Genomic DNA, 23,785 nt, shown 5'->3' with positions numbered 1-23,785 from the left:
GGGCCGTATTCCCAGGGTGTGGCCCCCACAGGGACTGAGAAATGCTATTGTGAAGGGCTGGGAGTGCAGTGCTGTGCCAGGTGCCAGGGGGCTGTGTGGGGGGCTGTCCTGTCCCATCCCTGGGGTTGGACCTCGGTGGCCCTGTGGGAGGGACATCCTTCCCAGCCCTCGTCTGATGAAGGGGCGTGCATTCCCATGGCCCTCCTGTCCACTCTCAGTGGGGTCCCCCTGCCCCGGGAGCCACCATCTGCCCTCTCCTCCAACTGGGAGGCTTGACTGGCGCCCACGACCAGCCCGAGCTGAAGGTTGGTCAGCAGGGCTGCCAGCCGGCCAAGGAAGGCTACACACCCAGGTGTCTGTGATCCCCACGTCAGCCTGAGACATGACCTCCCTGGGTGTTAGCCCCCAGCTGTAAACATAACACAGGAGAATACCAGAGGTTTCTGGGGGGAGGGGTCAGCACCGGGGGCATTTCAGTCCCCACCTCCCCATCTATCACTCACTAGCTAGGAATTTGGGCAGGGAGGATGAGGAGAAATTTATGGCAGTTCCCCCGAAACCCAGCAAGCTGGGCTTCCCAGAACCATGAAGCCAGGGGTACCTGGTACAGATGAGGGAACTGAGGCCCAGAATGGGGTGGGTACTTGCTCTGGGTGTCACAGACCTGAACCAGGAGCACTGCATGGGTGGGGGTGTGTTCTGTGGCCCCTGGGCTGTCCCACCCCCACCTGTGCTTTTGTTAACCCTCTGCTGGCCGCCAGAAGGACCTCCTGGTTCGCCCCAGCCTTGGCCCGTAGGGGTGAGAGGCCTTCTGGAGGCTGAGTACCCTCCCCGGGCAAGGACAGGACAATGGCCCCCGGTGGACACTGGAACCCCGGGGATGGGCTGACGTGTGATCCTCACCCAGGTTTTCCCGGAGGAGCCAGGTCAGCACCGAATCTCTGTATGGAATGAAATCTGTTTTCTTCTTTTTCTTGTTCTGTTGGGGAGGAACAGTCAAGGTCAACCCTGCGCTCCCCAAAGGGAAGGGAGACGGAGGGGCCAGCACAGGGCCTGCGGGGCAGGTCCCAGAGCCAACGGAGGCTGTAGGGGCAGGGCGGGGCCCGCTCTCAAGGCCCCCGGGGCGGACCCCAGGCCGCCACACTGCTGCTGCCACACGGGGCTGGAATCAGGGACTCGCTGGCGTGTCCCTTGGTCCCTCCCTCAGCCGCCCTGCCACTTGCCTAGGCCTCACGGCTGGATCCGAGCAAGGTGTACTGATGCCACACCCCGTGTATCCTCCCTCCAATCGCGAGGCCCACGCGAGCCCCGCCCCGCCTCCAACACCATCAGCGGCTCCGGGGCTAGGAAGAGGCTGCCCTAAACGGCACTCAGGCCTCTGCCCGTGCCACCCGGCTGACCTGCCCCCCACACAGCAGTCCCCTTCCCTCTGCCCTCCAAGGCCCCGCTTGCCCCTGGAGGCCAGCTGCTAAGCCCCTCCCCTGACACTGCCCCTCCCCTCTGAGCAAGCGTCCTGCGCACTCTGGCCTCTGGCCTGGCTCTTCCTTCCTGTTAAGGAAAGCGGGTCCTTAACTGTGGACTCCAGCCCACGAAATGGCCGCTGGGAACTGACTCTCACGGGCGCTGCGTGACTGACGATGCCACGGCCGTGGACCCTTACTTGCCAGTGTCTACGTGCTCGCGTGCACGGTTGCTTAGAAGCGTTGCTGACACCTGCCTGGCTGGCAGCCGCGGCCCCCGGCCCTGGAGCCCCTACCCAGGGATGCCAGCGCAGGTGCCCCCACCAGGGCTGTGCCGGGTGTACGCGCGCGTCACCACCACTGTTTGGGGCGATCCCCGCAGAGCTCCACCAGCCCGCCGGGGAACCGGACCGGACTCGGAGACAGGCCGTCAGCGTGGGCGCAGAGATGCCGCGCTGGCCTCGCTGTGGGGGTGGCCCTCCCGGGCCCGCGAGGCAGGGCTGCGGGCTGCCCTCCTGCAGGGGACCCCGGTGGGTGCGGGGCTCCGCTTCTCGGCCGCGGTCCTCATCCTCCTGCGCCCGCAGCAGACGCAGGGCGGTCACTCCGTCCCGCCAGCGGGAGCCCCCGGCCCCCCGGTCCTCGGCTGGCTCCTCACTTTCTCACCCAGCATCCCAGGCGTCCCCTCCGCAGCCTGGCGGCCCCTCGCGCCACCCCCGGGTCCGCACGGCGCCCACGGCTCCTCGGTTCCCCGCCAGCCCAGCCCACGCGGCCTCTGCAGGCACGGGGCTCCCGGGGCCCTCAGAGCCCCCACAGCGTCCCACACCCCGTTTCTCACACTCGCACCACACTTCTGCACATCTCTTCAGTCTCTCATGAAGCGCTTGTCACAGTTCCTTGCACAATACCACACGCTCTTCACAAATTTCTCCTCACGTCTCTCGAGGTCCTCGGGGCCCACAGGGAGCCGTGAAGCATTCTTCTCACAGGTCTGGCGCTCGCCTCCCTCCCCGCCGCCGCCCGCCGCTCCCTGCAGCTCCTCGCACAGTCCTGCGAGTCGCCCGCGCAGTTCTCACACTCCCCCCATCATTCTGCACGATTCCTCACAGTCCCCCTCAGTTCACTAGGTCCTACCCGCGGCCCCAGCTCCTCGCCGTTCACACACACAGCTCCTGTTCCCCTCAACAGTGCCCCACATTCTGTTGACCTTACAAATAAAACGGTACCGGCAATAAAATGGGTTTATTCGGGAAGAGCTGAGAACTACAATTCAAAAGAAGCTGCTGGAAAACCTCACGCCGGCCCAAAGAAGTAGGAAGGAGGCTCTTTTATAGGGGGGTGAATAGGTGGGGCTGTTAATAAGGGCAACTCCATTGGAGGAAACGGGGAGCTCACGGTATAGTGGCTTCTCATTGGCTGGGCTGTGGCAGTCTCTCATTGGCTGGGCTGTTGCTGGGGTAGGAGGGAAATCTTTCCTGCTCCTGCCCGGGCAGGGCCTAGGAGGTAGCAGCGAGGACTCCGCATCTGCTCAGGTTGGGTCTCCATCCAGAGGGGCCGGCACGGGAGCGTCCCCTGCTGGCCTCCGGGCCGCACTGAGGCCCCACACCACGCCTGCAGCTGCTCGCTATCCTCCCAGCGTCACCCAGCACCTCACACGGCCCCGCGGAGGCCCATCACTATTTCTGCGCTGCTCTGCAGCGGGACCCTCGGGTCCCCGCGGTTCCCGCCCAGTCCCCGCACCGCTCCACACCCGCCCCACGCCCACGACCTCGCTCCCAGTCCCCGCAGAGTTCCTCCGTCCCTTCCCCTCCCCGCCTCACGCAGGTCCCCACAGTCCGCGCATTCATTCGCAATTCTTCACACAGCTTTACGCACTGTGAGAACTGACAAAGGGAAGCCTCGTGGAGGTGGGGTGAGCATCCCGGGCAACTGCAGACCCCACAGGGAGGAGGAGGACACACCTGACGACTCTACGGGCTCCTTTGCCACCAGCGGGCTGAGGGGAGAGTTTCTGCCCCGCCAGCAACAGTCCGGCAACAGCCCCACCAATGAGAAACTGTCACAGCTCAGCCAATGAGCAGCCACAACACGTCGGGCTCCCACTGTCCTCCAATGGGCTTTCTGCTTAGAAGAGCACCACCTTCCCCTATAAAGAGCCTGGCTCCTGTTCCAGGACACAGCTTGCTTCCCGAATTCCGGTTCTCCCCGTTCTCAAATGAGCCCATTTTAGTGGCAAAATAACTGACAGCCTTATTTTAGCGTTAACGATGCAGTTCCTCCCATAGTTGCACACACAGTTCCCCACAGTTCCTCCTGCATGTTCCCCCAAAGCACCTCCCGGTTCCTCAGCGGTTCCCCACAGTCCCCTGGGTCCCTGCGGCTCCTCCTCGTCCTCATACGGCACTTCCCGGGCACCCACGGTTCTCACAGGCGCCCACCCCTCACAGACCGCGCTCGAGTCCCCTGCAGGGCGCCCCCCGGCTCCCTGGGGCTCCTCGCAGCCCCGCACACTTCCCAGTCGGCTCCTCCCAAATGGTCCCAGGCTGTCACTGAAAACAACGGGCTCCAAACAGTGCCTGCGGTGGGCACCTCGGGATCCCCGCGCGAGTCCCCCGCATCTCCATGCAGTTCCTCACGTAAACCGTGTCCCCCTGCGCATCTCAGCCCGGGCTTTCCACGGCCTGCCCCCCACGCCTCCGCCCCCTCCGCCGTAAGCCCCCCTGGCAGGCTGGCAGAAGGCCGCCCCACTCAGGGCCCACTCAGTGGGCCTTCTTCTCCTTTGTGAGATTCACCCCAAATGTTAAGTTTTCGGTTCCGTGTCTGCCCTGCCCCCGCTGGGGAGGCCCCGGAAGGACCTCGTCGCTGTCCCCGCACGCGGAGCGCTGGGGCTGAGGGCACCCTCGGCGTCGAGCCGCCCACCCCGGGGACGCGAGGAACCCAGGACAGCGGCTTACCTTGTTGGGCCCGGAGTCCTGGAAAGGAAGAGACAGAGCCTGAGGGCGTGTGCGCGGAGGGGAAGGCGGGCGGGCTCCGGAGGGCAAAGGGGCAGGACGGCCGGCATGTCAGACACCCGGCGGCCACCACGGCCAGCGCTGGCCACCAGGGCGGCCCTGACAGGCCACACAGCGCGGCCTCTGGCCCTGCCGTCACCCAGCGGCTCTCCCCTCGACCCGACAACCTCAGAGGAGGGCAGGGCCTCCTGAGATCCGTCCTTCCACGGATGGAGGCCTGGACACCTGGGCGAGTGGGCCACTGCCTGTCCCTGCGGCCCATCGAGCCCAGCTCCTCACCCCCAAGGACCGTGGGCTCCTCCCAGGGGACGGCCTGGGTTGGGCCAAGGTCAGCGGCGACCACACTGCCCTCCCAGGGGGCCAGCAGCATGCTCGCCATACTGACCCTCAGATGGGCCCTCTGAGGAAGGTGCACCCCGCCCTTCTGCGGCTGGGAGACAGGCTCCAGGGAGGGGCAGGGACGCTGCGGATCTGCAGCCTGGTGACATCTCCCCCGCCTCCCATCTCTGCCTTTCCCGTGAGCTCCAGGCACCCGGCTGGAGGCAGGGCCCAGAGCAGGGACGGCAGGCCCCCAGCGCACCTCACAGAGGGCGGGACGGAGGGCGCCCCCACAGCCCGTGCCATCAGGCCAGCTCTAGAACCCCGAAGCCAGCTCACCATTTCGGCCAGAGCGGAGATGACCTTCCCCAGCGTGGTCAGGGACTTGTTGATGTTGGCCCCCTCCTGTGTGCGGAGGACATGGCTGAAGTCTTGGGAGCCACGGCTGCAGCCGGACCCGTGGAGCCTGCCCCCGTGGCGTGCATGGGTAGGGCCGCCCAACCCGGACTCTGGGCCAGGACCCTCGGGGCACGGGAGGCTCTGGGGGGGTGGTCAGAGGCCCCCTGGCCAGGAGGGAACTTTGCCCAGCACTTCTCCTTGGCACCCTCAGAATCCTGATAACATCAGAGGCCCCACCACAGACAAGTCCCAGAGCTCCTTCCCATCCATCAGATAACGGTGGGGACCGAAGAGGGTTCCAGAAAAGAAAACTCTCCTTCCTGACCCCAAGACTTCTTTGACCAGAGGACTTCTCCCTGGGACGCTGGTGGCCAGCCTGCTCCCAGTCTGCCCGCGGCTGCCTCGCCGCCTGCGTTCTGGCAGAAGTCACAGACGCGGGTGGGCCCAGTGCTGGGAGGGCCCAGCTTTCCTGCAGGGTCTCTGTCCTCATTACCCGTGAGCTGGTGCACCCAGCATGGCCTCCGGCTCCTGGCTCCTCCCCTCTCCTTGCCTGTGCCCCCTGCCCAGATTCACCCTGGGGGTGGCCCCAGCCCCCTGCAGCAATCCAGGCGGGAGCCAGGACTCTGCCGTGAGTCGAGGGCCAGAGGGGGCCCCCCGATCTCCATGGCCGTGGAGGTCTGGCGCCTACCTTGAGGCGCGTGCCTTTGGCCCCTGTGGAGTCGGCCCTCTCGCTCCCAGCTAGGTCCACCAGACTGATTTTGCTCACCTGAAATGACAAATGTGCTAAATGCAGGAGATGCCATGAGGCCGCTGGGGCACCCTGCCCCTCCGGGCACGACCCAGAAGGACCAGTGGATGAGCTGCGGCCAAGCCCTTCCCGGCCGGGGGTGGGGGTCTCTCACCAGGCCGAGCTTCCCCCGTCTGCCTCCCCCAGGAGGCTGTGTGTCCCTCGTCCCCAGCATGTGATGCTGCGGCCCTGCTATTACATTCTCTACAAGCAGGACTCCCCACAGCGCTCTCCAGGTGGGTCCTGTCACTGTCACCCATTTCCACAGGTGGGGCCACCGTCTGTGGTGGGGTCTGAACCAGCTCCAGCACCCCAGCCACTGCTCAGCTGCCTCGAGGGGCACAGTGGCACACGCCTGCCTGGGCACTGGGCAGGGCACCCACTGACACTCCCACAGCCTGGAGTGGGCAACCACGGGCATCCTGGGGAGGACCAGGCCCTCCTGACCCACACCTGCTGCAGCAGAGCTCACCCAGAGGCCCGTGGGCACGGACACCAGTGGGACCTTCCTGTGTCCCATGCCCACCAGGGGCTGGGAGGGACAGCAGGCAGCCCACAGCTAGGCTGACCCAGGCCAGCTCTGCTCTCCCTGCCTTCCCAGGCCCCACGGGCCCATTGTGAGCCTTCAATCTGAAGTGACCCTGGCACCATCAGAGCTAGGTGGCACCAACTCCCCTCAGTCCCTCTGCAGACCCTGGGAGGCTGCATGAGAGAACCCTGCCCACCAGGAGATGGCCAAGCTGTCCCTGGAGGGGGGCCAAGAGAGTGGGTTGGGGTAGAGAACACAGACAGCCAGATGCCAAGGAAGCTGCCCCTTCCTGGCGCCCAGGCTCTGTGTGTAGTTAAAGGCCCCAGGGGACAGCGCCCAGGCCTGGGCCACCCAGATGCCAAGGCACGTGGGAAAGGCATCTGGGGCTGGTAGCAGCAGGAGGAGCAGTGCCGTCAGAACAACTTCTCCATTGTGCCTGCACATGCCTGTGCTCACCCAGGCCCTGTCCCCGGCTGGGCGCCGCTCACCTGCCAAACCGCACCAGGGCCCACAGTCACCTACGTGATGGGCTCAACCCACGCCCCCCAGCCTCCGAGGGCCACCTGGCATCTCTGGTCTGTGGGGTGACATGGCACTGAGGCCCTGGGCTACCAGGGTCCCCACCAAAACCACACAGCAGGAGGCAGATGGAGCCAACCCACGTCCAGTTCCTCCACGCCAAGTCTTTTCCACAGCCAGGTGGTGCCGAACTCCAAAATGAGGCGGCCACACAGCCTGACCGCTGCCTCGCTGAGGCCCACACAGGGCCAGCTGGGCAGCACCTGGCGCTGGTGTGAGGACGCTGCCCACCCCTCGCAGGCCAGTGTCTGTCTCGGCTTCCTCCTCCTGCCTGAGCGCCAGCCCACCCAGTGTCACGCGCCCACCAGGCCACGCTCACTTTCTCTGTGGTGATGTCAGTCTCTGCGTCATGGCGTTTCTGTGTGAAGATGATGTTGAAGACGGCATGGGAGCGGCTGCTGGTCTCATTCATGTTTGTGGCTGCCACGGTCCTGGGGAACAGAAGCCACAGGGGTTGCCCACTGTCCTGTGGCTGGTGTGAGGGTTGCTGGTGGTGTCAGCTACTGGACTAGGTCGGGGGTCGGCTCCTCCCGTGCACCATGTCCACGTGGCACCCTCAGCCCCAGGCTGGAGCCTGACCCTCCATGAGCTGTGGTGGGAGGTGAGTCCCACTCCCGGGCCCTCAGCACAGCCCTGGTGTGCCTCACCCAAGTCTCTGGGTGCCCCACTCATTCCCGCTCTGGGGAGGGCCAGGAGCAGGGCTCTGGGGGCAGCCCAAGGCGCCGCCGGCCGGCAGCCTAACAACCGGCCGTACAGAGGCCTGGTCAGAACAGCGTCCCCATGGGACTGCTTCCAAGAGCTGGGGGCAGCAACTGAACAGGGAACCCTCACCCTCCTGGGGCACCTGGGTGGCCGAAGGGGACAGTCACCATGACAATAAGGGTAGACGCTCCTGGGCTGGGAGGCCGGGGCACCGCGGCCAAGGAAGGCTCACTGCTTCGGGCTGGCAGCACCTTGAGGCTGACCCTTCCCCCCTTGCCCCACCCTGTGCCCCAAGCAGAGGGCTGACAGCGTGTGGTCTCCTGACCACCAGGCCCCACAGCCAGTTGCCCACAGAGATGGCCAACTGGGGCGGCTGCACAGCCCGAACCCCCAAGAGGAGCCACCTCTGTGTAGATGAGTGTCCCCTTGTGCAGGGGGAGCTGGTGGCGCCTCTGGGGCTGGCATGTGCCCTGAGTGGCCTTAGGCCCATGAGGCCTCCACCCACTTGGGGGCCACCAGACAGCCCCCAGGGAGACCAACAGGTGCCCAAGGGCCGGATCTTCCTCCAAGGGACTGGGGGCCATGGGCGTGTCTGGGCGGAGAGCCAGGGCAAGTCATCCCGCACACACCTGGCCTTGTTCCCTGAGTCCATGAGGTCCTGGATGTCATTGTAGGAGGTGACCGCCAGCTTGGAGAGGTCCTCCACGTATGGCCCCAGCAGCGGGTGCTCCCTCACTCGCAGATTGCCCTTGTTCTTGGGGTTCAGGAGGTCACGGACGCGCTCACAGTAAATCTCCATGTAGCTGACCTGCAGGGCAGGGACGCGCCATCAGAGCCCCCTGAGGTGGGGGCAGGGGCGGGCTGCAGGGACGGCCATCAGGGTCTCTCAGGACAGGGGGTATGGGGGCTGCCCACGGGGTAGGGGGAGGCATGCAAAGGATTCTGGGCCCCTGAGTGCATAAGTTGGGGGTATCAGCCCACCCTCATCTGCCTGGCCACCCCCCGCCCACAGCCACCCTGGGGGCTGGCCCATGCAGTCACACTTGGGCCGCCTAGGCCACAGCACTGTCCAGGCTAAGGCTGTGCAGTTCTGGGGAGCCAGTTCCCATGCTCAGCCCAGAGTAGCTGCTCAATGAACACGGGCTGAGCTGAGGACCCCCCTCCCTTCCGTGCCCTGCGTGGCTATGCTGGCGTGGTTGCCATGTGCATACGTGAGGGACAAGCTAAGGGCACGACTAGGGCCAGGCACTCGCTCTAAGTCAGAAAAGCGCTGCTGCCCACTCCAGAAGCCCCCACCATGCCCCTGGGGCAGACCCACCTCCACGGAGTAGGACATGTTGTCATTAGTAGTGTCGTTGATGCGGGAGAACAGGTCCTCGCAGAGCTGCAGGGACCGGGGACACAGTCAGATGATGAGGGTGTTCCCGGAGCCCCGCCCCTTGAGGCACCAGACCCAGCCCAGGCCCCACCTGCGCCCCACAGCCCTCCTTAAAGGCACTGAGAAGACCTGCAGCCAAGGGGCCGCTGTTCCTGCTTAGCTCAGGGGTTCCCCTCAGCTGATACTGACCCGTTCCTACGAATCGCCTGCCCACACCAGCCTGCTCCTCACACCAACCTCATCCCCAGGTGGGTGGGCTGCACCGTGCTCCAGGCCACCCCGCCTTCTCCCCTGCCCCCCCGAGCAGGACAAGCACCAGCTAGCTCAGATCGGGGGGCCCGAGGGGCCGGGGTGGGGGCCAGGGTCCCAGCAGTACTGAGGCCTCCCTGTCTCAGCCTGCAGTTAACTGAAGGCCGCCCCTTGTCCCAGGGGCCTCTCCCTGGGCAGAGCAGCCCTCACAGCCCCCCACAGAAGGGTCGGCCCTGCCAGCGGCTCTTCCAGCCGCCCTGTCTGCAGATGCCGCTGGGGGCTCGGTCCTCCGGAACTCTCCGTCCCAGGGCCCGGCTCCCCGGCCTCTCACAGCCTATCCGCCCCATGCTGCCCCCTCCTGCCCTGACCCCACGCGCCCTCTAGGCTCCTCTCCAGGGCTGCCCTGCTGGGGCGCCCTGCCCTCACTGGGCCCGGCCCTCACCCGTGCCCGCCCCAGCACCCCTGCCCGCATGCCTGCGGGATGATGCCCTGCTGGTCCTTCTCCTGCTTGCCCATCATGGTGTAGGACTTGCCGGCCCCGGTCTGCCCATAGGCAAAGATGCAGACGTTGTAGCCCTCAAAGGCATGTTGCAGCATCTCCTCGCCTATGTCCCGGTACACCTGCTTCTGCGAGGCGTAGTTGATGTCTTCGGGCTGAGGGACAAAGGGTTGCAGCTGCAGGAGGCCGGGTGCTGAGGGCTCCACCCAACGTGTCCACTGAGCACCCACACTGTGGCCAGGGCCTCGGGGCGTCAGGGACCACAGTGGGGAAGGACCCTGGGGGAGGGGACCCAGTCCTGCCAGGGTGGGGGGCTTCCTGAGGCAGGCGTGGGAGGAGGAGCCGGGCAGACCACGCAGGGCAGAAGGGAACAGCAAAGGGAACAGCATGTGCAAAAGTTCAGAAGCGGGAGCAGGCCGTGGCATGGCGGGAAAAACCAAGGCTCAGTGGCTCTCCACTGACCTCCAGGCCCCCACCAGGGCGCCTGGCAAGGCCAGGCCACACAGGCACCCTGCCAGCCCATGGCTCTGAGCCAGAGCCGAAGGAGTGAGACAAGGTGGGGCTGAGGAGGGCAGGACCTGGAGGCCCAGGAGCCCAGGCACAGGGCGCCATGTCTGGACACTGTCCTGAGGACACAGGGTTGCTCTAGCCATCTAGAGGGTTACCGTGACATTGCGTGTCACTGCTCCGGGTGACCTTCCGAGCACAAGGTGACTTAGGAAGGCAGACACCCGCCAGAGCCTCACACCTGACCCCCACCCCGTGCCCTCACAACAGCTCTGCAGGGAAGCCGGGCAGTCATCACCCCATTCAGAGGAGCCTGCACCTCAGAGAGGTCAAAGGACCAAGTGAAGGCCAGCACCCGCGCCACTGCGGCCCACCTGCCCTGGACCCCACCAAGCTCACCGAGGTGTGTGACCAGTAGGAGTAGTCAAAGCTGAAGCTCTTGGGCGTCTCTTTGGGCTGTTTGGGGTTGACGATGGCTGTGGGGAGACACAGGCGAGGTGGTCAGTGCTACGCCGAGGGACAGGCTGGCCAGAGCACTGGATATGTGCTCCCAGAAGTGGGGGGAGGGGTCCTCAGAGGCCTCTGGCTCCAAACAAGCCAGCCCCCCACCGGACAGCAGCAGGGTCCCCATTCCAGGCAGACAAGCCACCTCTGTCCCTGTCCTTTGTCTGTGGACACTGCTGCCCAGTCGCCCCTGAAGGCAGCCCAGGGGGGTTCCTGCAAACTTGGGTCAGAGCCTGCAGCCCACCACGTTGCTCCACAAGCATGGGTTGCTGCCTGCCTCCTTTGGACCCCACCGTGCCTGTGTGGCTTGGCTTGTGCCCTGCTGGGCACTCCATCGCAGGGACACCACGATTCAGTCCTCCTCCTGGGCTGCACAGGGCTCTCTGCACGAGTCCCTCCCTCCCTCTCTCCCTCCCTCCCGCACGGAGTTGCTCCCTGGGTGGCTGCAGGCAGTGCTCACAGAAAGGCGGCTCACTGAGTGGGGAGAAGCCACGAACCCAGGCTGGTGCTGCCCCAGGACCCCACACGCCCAGGGTGACCTGTCACCAGCACCAAGAGAATGAGACCCCACACCCATCGTGTTGAATTATGTCCCCTCAAAACTCACATGTTGCAGCCCTAATCTAGGACCTCGGAATGCGACCTTATTTGGAAAGGGGGTCCTTGGGGAGGTAACTGCTTAGGATGGGGTCATACCCAGTCACATGGACTCTGCTCCAACATGACTGGTGTACTTGTAAAAGGGGACACTGGGCAGTCAGGCACACAGGGACAAGGCCACGTGGAGCTGGGGCAGGGACCAGGGTGCTGCTCCCCCAAGCCAAGGACTGCCAGCGCCCCAGAGCCTGGACAGAGGTCAGCAACAGACTCTCCGTGGCCTCGCCACCAAGCCCACACCCGACTGGGGCTCTGGCCTGCAGCCCTGCTGTCTGAGCCACCTGGTCTGGTGTTTTCTTAGGGAGCCCTGGGAAGCTGGCCCCCGAGAGGCCCCACATTCTATGGACACCACTGCCCAGAGGTCCGCAGGCAGGCACCTTTGGCTGTGTTCCCTGGCTGCATGTCCTGCTCACGGCACAAGTGCCACTGAAGCCCCATCCCCAGGACTGACCTGCTTTGGGACCCAGACCTTCAGGAGTTCTGGGAGATGACCTAGCTCCCTTGGGAAGCCAGCGAAGGAGCAGGTGACTGACCGTAACAGCCCTGCTCTTGGGGCCAATAGGGGGTCACATCCATGCCACCTCCAGGAGTGGGGCACGGAGGAGAAGATGGCCCTGGCTTCAATTCCTGCCATGACCTGGAGATGCAGCGGCAGGAACCCCAGGCGCAGGCAGTGCCGGAGCCGTGGGGACAGTGACCAGCAGCTTCTGAGAGCAGCCTGGGCTCAGCCGAGGGCTCTGGCAGGCCCGCCAGCGATGTCCCACCTCTGTCCCCTGGGTGTCCTCACCTCCCTCACTGAGGACCAGGGTCCCAGGCAGGCCCAGAACCCCCACACCAGGTCCCTGCACAGGCCTCTGCCATCTGGCTGGCTCTCCACCCCCACCCCGACCAGCCGTCCCTCCCTTACTGGGCATGGCACTTGCCCAGTCCTGCCCTGCCAGTGTCCTGGTGCTGGGGTATTTGCCACATACCCCTCATGGTCTGTGAGCTCCCTGAGGTGGGGACCCGCCCAGGGACAGGACACAAGTGTGCTCAAGGAACACCGAGCGGCACGTGTCAGCACAGCGAGGGTCAGAGGGCAGGGAACGGGCCACGAGGAAAGTCCTCCATGGGGACCACCACGATCCTTGGACCTGCTTGTCGCTTGTCACCCCTTCTCAGGTCCCGCGGTGTCTTGAGAAACACCCTGTGATTGCGGGCAGGATCCTGAGCCCCAGATGCAGCAGACTGGGGCCCGGGTCCACACCCACCTGGCTTTCCATTGATTTCCGGGCCCCCGCCAGGGCGCCTGGCAAGGCCAGGCCACACAAGCATTCTGCCAGCCCGCAGCTCTGAGCCAGAGCCCAAGTTGCTATGAAAGGACTTCTCTCGCTGGGTCTCAGGTTTCTCCTTGTGGGACTTCCGGGGAGGGGAAGAAGGGGTACCCCGGGGCTCGTTGAGTGGGTGACTCAGGCCAGCTCCTCCGCCCCTGCTCTGGCCAGGCCCCTCCAAAGAGAGTGCATCAGGCCCCGATGTCCCGCCGTGCCGCCTCCCAGCAAAGCCGGGTCCAGGGCCGAGGAACGTCGTGCGCCTGCTATTCATCCTCGGTAGCTTCCTCCTGGCCGTGGCAGAGTGCACCGTGGACCGCAGCCACGGACATGCGTGTGAGACAGAGAGAGGGAGAGGGAGGGAGGGAGGGAGGGAGGCCAGCCAGTTTACCAGCAGGCCACTGCCCAGAACTTGCAGGATTTAGGAGCAGGGCCACCTGAAACAGGCCAGAACCTCGGTGGGGTTTCGGGGACACTCAGCTCAGCATCGGGCACTTGCCTTCTCAGTCCAGGGGAGCCCCTGGGCTCCTTCCTCCTCCTCCTCACCTCCTGGCTGATGGCAAAGGCTCCTTCCTGCCATCATCTGGCCTACACGCCCTGCGGCACCCAGCCCCTGCCCCCTGCGTGATTCCTGAGGCCTGGCGCACGTCGCTGGTGGGCCTGGTGATGTCGCGTGCCTCCATGTGCATGGCCCACCTCCCCACCCGAACATCACCACTGAGCGCAGCGAGAGCCTCTGCCCTGTGCTCTGGGGCCCAATGCCCAGACGGGAGCTGGGCACAGGCTGGCACTCAGCAGATGTTTGCTGACATGCAGGGACCCCGTCTCCGCTTTCTCCTCCCTGTGTAGCCACATGTGACAACCTGACCTCACAGAGCCCCATCTGTGCCGGGAGACAGTCCTCGGCTCCCTGGGACCAGGGGGATGAGGTCACCCTTGTGCCTCTGCACATCAAGAGCCCATTGCAATTCTAACGGGCAGGCCTGCAGGGCCAGGGCTGCTTGAGGCCTGGCAGCTCCCTGGATGGTGCTGGTAGGGAGGGCAAGGACGTCGTGGCCGGGGGCCAGCCTGGCTGCTGAGGCTGCTGCCCGGGGGTCCTGAGCCAGTCCTCTAATGCGGCCTGCAGCCACGTCCCCACCTCCTTGGGCACAGCCATGCTCTCTTCTGTGCTCTTCAATTCGCAGCCTCACTCCGCTTAGACCTAGAACATTCTAGGACAGTGACGGCAAATGGGGCCAGCTTCTCAGATGAGGTGGGCATGCCTGAGGCTGTAAGGGGCTGCTGGGTGACAAGGGCCTTAGTGCAAAGATGCTCTGAGCAACGAGCAGTGTCTACGTGGGCAGGGGAGGTCCTGGAATATTCCAACGGACTGTCCAGAATGCTGGTCCACTCCCTGAAACCAGGCCCAGCTTGCCAGGATGCAGAGGAGGGCTGGACACAGGAAGCCAAGCCAAGGCTGTCCCTGGATGCGTCAGCCCCGTGCTGTGGTTTGCCCCCTTCCCTGCACAGGGGCCATGTTGCACTGAGGAGGGCTCCCCCATAAATTCACATCCACCCGGACTCCAGTGTGTGGCCTTGTTTGGAAACAAGGTCTTGGCAGATGCAATTAGTTGGGGTGAGGTTACAAGGGTTTAAGGTGGGCCCGGAGCCCAGTGTCCAGAGTCTTTACAGGAAGAGACCCCTGGAGGAGAAAGACCGTGGGACACTGGGCATGTGCCCAGGCCGCAGGTAGCACCAAGGACTAGGAGGGGCCGGAGAGGACTCCCTCAGGGCCTGCAGAGGGGACCGGCCCGCCCACACCTCCGCCTCACATGGCTGGTCTCTGGGACTGTGGGGAAATAAGCTCTGTCCTTTTACACCACCTTGTTTGTGGCACTTTGTTCCAGCGGTCCCTGGAAACCAACACCCGTGCCGACGGCCCGGGGGTGGGCGCCTGGAGTGGACACCAGAGGCTGAGATTGAGGCCCAGCCCTGCCTCTAGGGCCCCTCCTGTACAGGGGCAGAGACAAGAGGCTCCCCAACCCCAGGCTTCCTCCGTGTGGCCAGAAGGACTCAGAAATGACCTTGAATCAGGGCCACACAGGAGCACTCGAGGTGGAGGCTGGCCCCCACCCCTCACTAGGTCCTGGCTCACCTGGGGTTCCTGCAGGAACCCCACTGGGTGTGACTGCTGCTGCCCAGGGGCCAAGTGGCAGCCAGCCCCCGGGGCCTGCAGAGCTCACTGCCCCCTGGTGCCGAGGGTTGAGAAGGTGGAGTGGGGAGAGATGAAAACCTAGAAGTTTAAGTGTGTCCCTTTGTGAAGCACAGGGCGCAGGGATGCTGGGGAAGGACGCACACATGCCCTCTGTGCTCTTGAGTAACCCACGCGGGCCCTGCAGGGGATGGAGGCAGGTGTCCCTACGCTTGCCAGACCGGTGGGATCGGAGGAGGCATGCGGTCTGCCCAGCCGGCAACGACAGTCAAGGCGCTCAGCTTGCTGCGCAGTGTCTCTGCCTCAGTGTCCCAGCAGCGTGTCATGTGGCTCATTTAGAGCACGGGCACCTGGTGTGCACCTAGTTTTGAGACTCGAGAAATAGGCCAACACCCCGGTAGCAGGACGGGGGGGCCACACCACCTCCCACCCCGGTGCTTACTTGGGGCCTGGCCCAGGCACCGCCACGGTGGCCAGCCAGTCGGAGCCCTCACAGTGTCACGGGGGAAGGGGCTCCCTGCAGGACAGGCTGACAGAGCCCTGCTGGCCAGCATCATCCCTGCGCCTGCTCACAGGCCCTGTGGGCACTGCCCAAACCTGGCATCTGCACCCTCTGCCTCAGCTGTGCCCGCCTCACACCTGCCTCAGGGCCCCGGAATCAGGCCCGTCCCACACACCGGCCCTGCTCCTCAGAAGGCACCTCGTCCCGGCTGGGGGTCCTCAGCCCTCGCCCAGGCTTCTGACGTGCTTCTAGCACTTTCCACCACTGCCATCACTGCACTGCCTCCTCCAAAATGAACAGAGCTTTCCGCGTGATTTTTCCTGATTACTCACTCCTCAGACACGGTCCCTCTCGTCTCTGTCCCTTCTGACTGTCTCTGCTCCGTCGGTCCCCATGCCTCCCTGTCTTGTCTGTCTCTCGATCCCTGCCCGTCTGTCAGGCCAGACCTGGGTCAGGGTCTCACCCCTGTGCCGCCCACTGCTTGCTCCCGTGACATGCGCCCCCCCAGGCCACTCCTGGGTTCCAGGAGGTCGCAGGGTCTGACCCGGACGTCTGGCTCCCTCTGCTCACCCTGCGGTGCCCACAGGGTCTGGGCACCTGTGAACCCCTCCTGCCAAGCCCCCAGAGGCTCCCTGAGGTGACAACCTGTTGCTGATGTCCTGCGTCACCCAACAGTGACGTGTCAGGCATTGTTGGTTCCTTGCACACCTGCCCTCACTCGCCCGGGGTCCTGGCTCCCACCAGAGGCGCGGTTCCTGAGCAGCTCTGGCTTCCACCGGAGGCTGGTGCCACACCACCCAGCACTTTCTCTGGCGGCAATGGGGCCAGGATGGAAGCGCAAGACCAGGCCCCTGGGCTGCCCCTAGGACCCTGTGGGGCTCTTGCTGGACAAGCACCCTGCTCCCAGGAGGGCAGTTCAGACAGTCCCTGCAAGCCGACCCACGGCACGTGGTGGCCCCTCTGCGGCCTCCGCTCCTCTACACTCCCCAAGTGTCCTGGGACCACCTCTCAAATATACCCTTGGCACCCAAATGTGGGGACCCAGTGAAGTCATGATGGACCCCCCAGAAGCACGTGGGGGTGTGCCCAGAGCCCCTGCCGAAACTCCGTGGGGCCTCCATGACCTGCCCACACAGAATGAAGGGCCCGGGAGCTCCACAGGCTTCTGGACAGGCCATGTCCTGGCCCAGGCCGCCTCCCGCACAGCCTAGGACATTCCCAGAGACGCTCAAGCCCTGCCCCCTAACAGGCCTAGGAAGGCAGCGGCCATCAACCCTGAGCGCCCCTCCCTCCAAGCCTATAGATGGTGGGGTCACACAGGGGCATAGCTCCCGATGGGGGGGTCTGTCAGCATCCTTCCAGCTGAGCATGAGGGCGGGCGAGGTCAGCCAGCTTATGCCCCTCGAGCCTGTGGGTGAGGGCCGCTGCACGAGGAGCCAGCGACCACACAGCCGGGAGAGGGCCAAGAACTCTCGTTCTCGGGTGCCCAGCGTCGGGCGGGCTGCTGGTCAGCAGGGGAGACGGCTCTCTTGGGGTTATGCCCGGGTGGAGGCTTCCGGGAGGCGACGCTCGGCTTGGCCTGGGGGCGGCTTGGATCCCAGGGGCCCTTTGGGCAGCAGGCTGCGCTCTGTCTGCTCCTCGTGGGTCGTGCGTCTGTGACAGCGGAGGAGCCGAGGCAGGGCTGGGAGGAGAGGCCCCCCGCCGGCCCCCAGCAGCCGGCCCTCCAGGCGCGAGGCCTCCTGACCTCGGAGCTGCATGCTCCCTCCTACTACGTGGACCCCAGGCCGCCTGCTTCTTGGGAGTTTTGAAATGACACAGTCAGAAATGGTGGAAGGAAGGACACTTAGGAACGCAGGGCAGTGGGCACACGGCGAGGACCAGGCCTCAGCCACTGGAATGAAAAGCGTCCCCCCAAAGCCCGTGTCCATCCCAGACCTTAGAACATGACCTTATTTGGAAACAGGGTCTTTGAAGACTTTATCAGTTGTGAAGTGGTGTCGCACTGGATGAGGGTGGGTCCTAAACCCAATGACTGTGGTTACAGGGCCACGGGAAGACCACGTGACCACAGAGGCAGAGGCTGGGGAGCTGGCAGCCCCCAGAGGCTGGAAACAGCAGCAGGGACGGGGTCCCTTCCAGAGAACCGCAGAGGGAGCGTGGCCCTGCCCACACCTGAGCTCGGCCTCTGGCCTCCATTGCTGAGCAGGAAGGCCCAGTGGTCAGTGCGGCTCCAGCACACCAACACAAGGACTAGGCAAGAGCCGAGCCAGGTGGGCTGGAGGCCCAGGACCCGAGGCCCAGGGCAGTGGCCGCCCCGCAGCCCGGTACTCACTGGTGGTGCTGCCCGACATCTGGATGATGCACTTGGAGTCGCGGCTCATTTCCCGGGAATTGAAGGGGCGGACGCGCACCGCCACCTTCACGGAGGCCCCGGCCATCTCTCCGGCCTCTGTTGGTCACGCCCAGCAGTGGCGGAGGCCCCAGCGAGCTCGCAGACACCTTGGGAAAATGGGAGACGTGAATTAGAAACAGCAGCCGACAAGGCAGGACGGGTGTTTCTGGGTGGTGACTGAGCCCCACTGCCTTCCAAAGCCCCGCTGAACACCACCCGCTGGGCCCACAGGGACAAGGGACAGCAGAGGGCCACTGCAGGTGAGAAACGCCACAGATTTCAGGAAAAAAAGCCAGTGGGATGGGTGGCACCTGGAGCCCAACAAGAAACAGCCAGCGGGCTCTATGGGACCCAGGGAGACTCTAGGGCCTCCAGGCTGGCGTCGGGGTCCAAAAACGGGCGTTGGTGCCAAGTCAGTAGAAGGAGCTCTGACTGTGCCATGGGTTGAATTATATCCCCTCAAAATTCCCACGTTGAAGCCCGAACCCCCAGGACCTTGGAATGTGACCTCGTTTGGACATAGCGTCGTTGCAGATGTGACCAGCTCGGCTAATGAGGCCGTACTGGAGTAGGGGGTGACCCACAGGCACACATGGGGAGGAGGCCTCGCCAGGAGGAGGCAGCCTGGATGGCACACCCGCCACGAAGGGCGCCAAGACCACCAGCAGCCCCCGCACGGGGCAGTCGGGACAGTCTCCAGCACGGCCTCAGGGGCCAGTCCTGCCCGCACCCTGACCATGGACTTCCAGCCTCCAGGCTGAGACACTGACCTGGCGCTCTCTGAGCCCCGCAGGCCATGCTGCCCTGTGACGGCAGCCCCAGCAGACCAGTGAAGACCCCCAGACCCTCACTCCTGCCCTGGGAACATCCAGGACCCTGTCCCCACCACTGCCAGGCTGGAGGCCAGAGGGTACTCTCTGTCCAGCCTGGGGGATCCGAGGACCAGACGAGGGTGGGCATGAAGCAAGTATACTGCAAAGAGGGGCTGCACTCCACCCTAAACACCCCCCGGCAGGGCCGCCTCCACCTCCTGACGCTGGGCCCGCAGCATGCCAGCTGTCCAGGACAGGGTAGGGTTCTTTGCTGGGATGCTGACCAGGGCCACACCCTCTAGTGAGAAACACAGCTTGAGAGGACAGGACAGGTCACAACAGAGACAGGTGGGGGAGGGAAGAAGGCATTTTCCAAAATACCTTGTAATTAACATCCTGGGAGACAAAACTGGGACATCCAGGAACAAGGTACCATTAGTAAATAAAGAATTCTCTTGGAAATTAAAAATAATGACACAGAAACTTTAAAAGCAAATTAAAAGGTTGGGAATAAGATTAAGTACTTTTCCATGAGAGGAAAGAAATAAAATTTAAGGATCAATGAAAAGTAACTATTCAAGAAAACTTCCCAGAACTGACAGTCACGTGTCTCCAAATCTAAAGGGTCTACCGCCCCACCCGCTGCAAACCATCATGCCCCAGGGCAAACTGTGACATTTCAGAGCCTCAGGCTAAAGAGAGAGGATGCCACAAGTCACCCAGAGAAGATCAGGCCAGGATGGGGCCCCGCCCACCACGTGGACCCCAGTGACACTGAAGGGGCTTCCACATCGCCAGGGGACGGTGCCCGTACACCTAGAATTCTCTGCTCAGCCACACTACCAACCAGGTGTGCAGCAGGACAAAGACCCAGGACGACCCCAGAAGGTGCTGGAATCTGTGCTCTAGCCAGTGAGGGAGTGAACAGGAACAGGGGAGAAGACATAGGGTCCAGGCCCCAGGAATGGTGCAGGGGGTCCTGGGAGGGCAAGGGGGTTGACCTTGGGGTTGTCCCTGACACAGGGCAATGGAAGGGACACCAGGGGCTGCAACCACTGCAGGCCTTGCCACACGAAGCGTCCTCTGAGCGTCAGAGATGAGCCCGCAGAGCGCCGGGGAAAGGCCTGCCTTGCTTGTTGTTGATTCCAGACCCGGACAACCCACAAGAAGGCCGCAGAAGCATAGTGAGCTCCTGGGAAGGGCGGGAGGAGACTGGTGCCCTCTGTGCCCCAAGACACAATGTCTGACCCCACGGTGCCTGGGCCTTTAACTCATCAGCAGGTCAAGGCCAGCTAAGGAGGAGCTCAGGATGCTCACCCGCACCCCCCACCCTGGGCCCTAGGTGGCAGTAAGGTCTCCAAACCCGCAGGGCAGGGACCAATTACCCAGCAGATCGAAGCCTGGGACAGACGTCTGCGTTCTGAGCACGGGCCCCTTGGCTAGCAATTTCTGCGAAGGCCCTGGAATTCCCGAGGCTGCACCCAGGTCTCATGAGCAGAGACCCACAGCAGAGAGAATCAGGGGCAAGGGGGCCCAGAGGGGGGCCGGCCCAGGTCCTGCCTTTAGTTGTGTGACTTCACCCCTGGGGCCTTGGTTCACCCATCTGTGAAACGACAGGGGTGGGGGTCGATGACCCCAAGTGATTTTTGCATCTTGGGCCCCAGAACTCTGAGGAAAGCTGGTGAAAACTCCCCATGAAGTATGATGCTGCTAAGGCCACTCTGAAAGGTCTTCCCCACCAGGCACTGCTGGGGCTGATGGCTGCTGTTCACCCCAGGACAGCCTGGGGCTGAGGAACAGGGTTCCTGCAGACACGGGGAGGGACACACAGGGCAGAGCGCTGTTGGTCAGGGGACGGCCAGAGGCTCCAGCAGACAGAATGCAGCCTCCACGGAGAGGAACTCCCAGGGCTCCTGTCTGCTGCGTCTGCAATGAACTCAGCTGCCCAGTAAGTGGTGAGCCCCCCATCACAAGAGGCAGCCAAGTAGAGCAGAAGATGGGGGGGGTCTCTTTGAGGCCTTCCCACCCTGCAGTTCTATGCAGTCCCCCCTTCTGAAAAGTAAGCTTGTACGTCTCCATTCCCACCTCAGGAGAATCTGACCAAAATACCCGCTTCCACCAGGGTCCCAACCTCCCATCTGTGAGGATGGGGCAGGGACCTCAGGCACATCCTCTGGGGACACCAGGATCGAGGGCAGAAGGCCCCGCTGAGCGCCTGGGGCACATCCGTGTTTGCAGATGGAGAGGGGAGCGCAGCAAGGGCTGAGATCCAGGCAGGACTCAGGCTGTAAACTCAGAGACCGTGCCCGGGGCCAGATCCTTGACCCCTCAGAACCCCCCAGAACAGCTGGACATGAAGCAGGACCACCCTCACAGGCAAACCCAGCTAGAGACCACAGGCAGCGAGGGGGCACCAGGCGGTTGGCAGCAGCATCCGGCGCTGGAGGCGTGCCGAGCTCCACCCCTGGGCCCCTCACCGGCACAGCACACACCCTCCTCTACACACTCATTTCCAACAGTGTCACCTTCTCACCTCTGTGAATGACCACCAGGAGTGGCCTGGAGGGGCGGGCCTCTCTGAGAATCCAGGTTGCCTTATGTGATCTCTGCACTTTTGAAATTGAGGAAAATCTGAGGGCATTCTGGCTGGGGCGGGAAGAGTGACAGCAGGACTGCAAATTCCCAGCGACGGTACGACATGGAGTAAGAGCCCCAGTGGGCACCCAGCACCACCACTCATGCCCTTACGAGAAGGCTGTGCCCGTGATGAGCCATCTCAAGCACCAAAATACAAAGTACTTAGAAATGAAGAAAATATTCATGAATGCAAACGTTCGTTTTGATACTGCAAAATTTTCAGTCCTCCCAAAATTTAGCTATAGTAATTCAGTGCAATTCCAATAAACAAAATATTTCAGCAGGATTTTCAGGGGAATTTGACAACAGTTTGGAAGAGTTTTGAGAAATCAGAACAGATTGGGGGAACATCCATCCCCTCCTGGCTATCACAAAGCTAGTACAATTTCCAAACTCGAGTAATGACATGAACAGTGAAATCCCAGGAAAAGAGAAGCATGGCCACAGACAGATGTGCAGACAGACCCAAGAGATGACAAGGCAGCACTTCAAGGAACTGGAGAGCTGAGTCACCCGATTCTGCTGACTGGGTGATTCACTACCCAGTATGGTGCAACTGACTAGGCCACGTGAAAACCTTTGTCTTTGGAAGCCACAGAGGGACACGCAGGAGCCTCTGCGCCAGCTCTGGAGTGGAGACTATGCACTGGCACAAAGCATGAACAGCCCAGGAGGAAGGGGGCAGAATGCTGGCAGCAGAGCCACACTCCCTGCACAGCTACAGAAGCTGTTTTGAATTTTTAAATCTGTTTGAAAGAATTGAAGAACTGCTGAAGCCATGCTGACTAGCGGGCCAGGACTCCAGAGAGGGACTGGGCAGGAGAGGGCATTCCGACATCCAAAGCTTTCTCCCCGAGCCATTTGTATTCTGGTCACAGGGCGAGAGGCCAGGACCCTGGAGTCTTTCCAGGCAGAGAGCCGTTGCTGAGGGACGGAGAAACCTGCAGCACTTTTGGTCAAGAGAAACAAGCCTGAAGGCCAAGATCCCAGAATAAAGAAGCAGAAAAATAAGCCAAACAAATGGCCATTCTTTCCCAAAGGCATGTGCAGAGCTCTGAAGGTTGAGGGTGGAAGTCTAGAAATTCAAGCAGAAAGCCTCTGAAAATCAAAGAGGAGAGTCTTCCACAGTCTGAGGTGCTAAGGAGACGGAGATCAGAGGTCAGGATCCGGGGGGGGGGGGGCCCGGTGGCCACACCACACCTGATGTCACAGGACCTGAAAGCAGGGCAGAACTTAGGCAGGATGAGCCTCATCCAGGCTGCGGCACTGCCCGGGCTCAGTTTAGCCTCTGACCAAGCCAGGGGTGACCCTCCACTCTATCTGCCTGCAAGAGAAAAGGTGGGCTCCCCAGAGCATCTTAGTGCTTTAGTAGACAAAGTCTGACATTAAGTCAAAAGTTACAAGGTGTGAAAAGAGATACAACTATATGATTCAAAACAAATGGAGTGGGGGTGGGATGCAAAGAAAAACACAAAGAGGGAAAAAGAAACATGCCTACACACGATCCAGATCTAGGAGTTATCAAGCAAGGATCTTAAAATAACCATGATTTACATGTTCAAATTAAGAGCGAAAAGGATGGAGAAAATAAATGGAAAATTTTGCAAGAGGATTTTAAACTGTAAAAAGAGAATCAAATGGAAATTTTAGAATTGAAAATACTATGACTGAGATTAAGAACTTGAGAGATTAGACACAGTTGAAGACAGTGTTCATGAACTAGAAGTCAGGTTAATAGAAAGTTAAAGAACAGAAGAAAACTAGAATGGAAAATATAGAAAAGAGAGTCGGAGAAATATAAGACACAGTGAAATGGCCTAACATGCATGGTACAGGAATCTAAAAGAAGAAATGGAATGGGAGAGAAGCAATACTTAAAAAGATAAAAACCATTAATTGTCTAAAATTGCTGAAACATATCAATCCACAGATTCAGGGAGCTCTGTAAACACAAAGCAGGAAAAATACAAAGAAAACTATACTGAGATACATACATCATAATACGACTGCTGAGTACCAAAGATGAGGAGAAAAATCTTAGAAGCAGTCAGAGTGAAAAAAAAATTATATGTATATATAAATATAACCTTTAAAGCAATAAAAACAAGGTTGACAGCTGACTTTTCACCAAAAATGATGGAAGCCAAAATACAAGGTTCTAAGATTTCAACATTACCATGTATGGGGAAAAGCAGTAATTTATACCAGCTTGTCAAGGATACACATTTTGATTGCTAGGTAATCATTAAAAGAGCAGAAAAAGAATGTATAACCAACAAGTTCATGGCGAGAAATATGGAAAATTTTTGAAAATTATTTTTATTAATCCAATAGAAGGAAATAAAGGAGGAAAACCAGAACAAAAAAA

At 61.8% G+C, this 23,785-nt stretch overlaps 1 protein-coding gene across 25 annotated transcripts in view; it reads right to left on the bottom strand.

Annotated features, from left to right (window-relative positions):
- The window catches only part of KIF1A (kinesin family member 1A), an 86,375-nt gene that overhangs the window by 48,649 nt on the left and 13,941 nt on the right, over positions 1–23,785 (bottom strand). For all 25 annotated transcript variants that reach the window (XM_036901221.2, XM_036901226.2, XM_057503344.1 and 22 more), the window contains exons 2-11: positions 17,909–18,075; positions 10,815–10,891; positions 9,884–10,063; positions 9,101–9,166; positions 8,412–8,590; positions 7,400–7,511; positions 5,874–5,951; positions 5,126–5,191; positions 4,412–4,429; positions 904–979 (exon numbers count right to left, since the gene is read on the bottom strand). In XM_036901221.2, the coding sequence (XP_036757116.2) occupies positions 904–979; positions 4,412–4,429; positions 5,126–5,191; positions 5,874–5,951; positions 7,400–7,511; positions 8,412–8,590; positions 9,101–9,166; positions 9,884–10,063; positions 10,815–10,891; positions 17,909–18,014 (958 nt within the window). In that variant the 5' untranslated portion in view covers positions 18,015–18,075. The remainder of the gene's footprint in view (positions 1–903; positions 980–4,411; positions 4,430–5,125; positions 5,192–5,873; positions 5,952–7,399; positions 7,512–8,411; positions 8,591–9,100; positions 9,167–9,883; positions 10,064–10,814; positions 10,892–17,908; positions 18,076–23,785) is intronic.

Source organism: Manis pentadactyla, chromosome 6 (genome assembly GCF_030020395.1).
Source record: "Manis pentadactyla isolate mManPen7 chromosome 6, mManPen7.hap1, whole genome shotgun sequence".
In the NCBI taxonomy this organism is placed as follows: domain Eukaryota; kingdom Metazoa; phylum Chordata; class Mammalia; order Pholidota; family Manidae; genus Manis; species Manis pentadactyla.
This window is presented reverse-complemented; position numbering and strand designations above follow the sequence as displayed.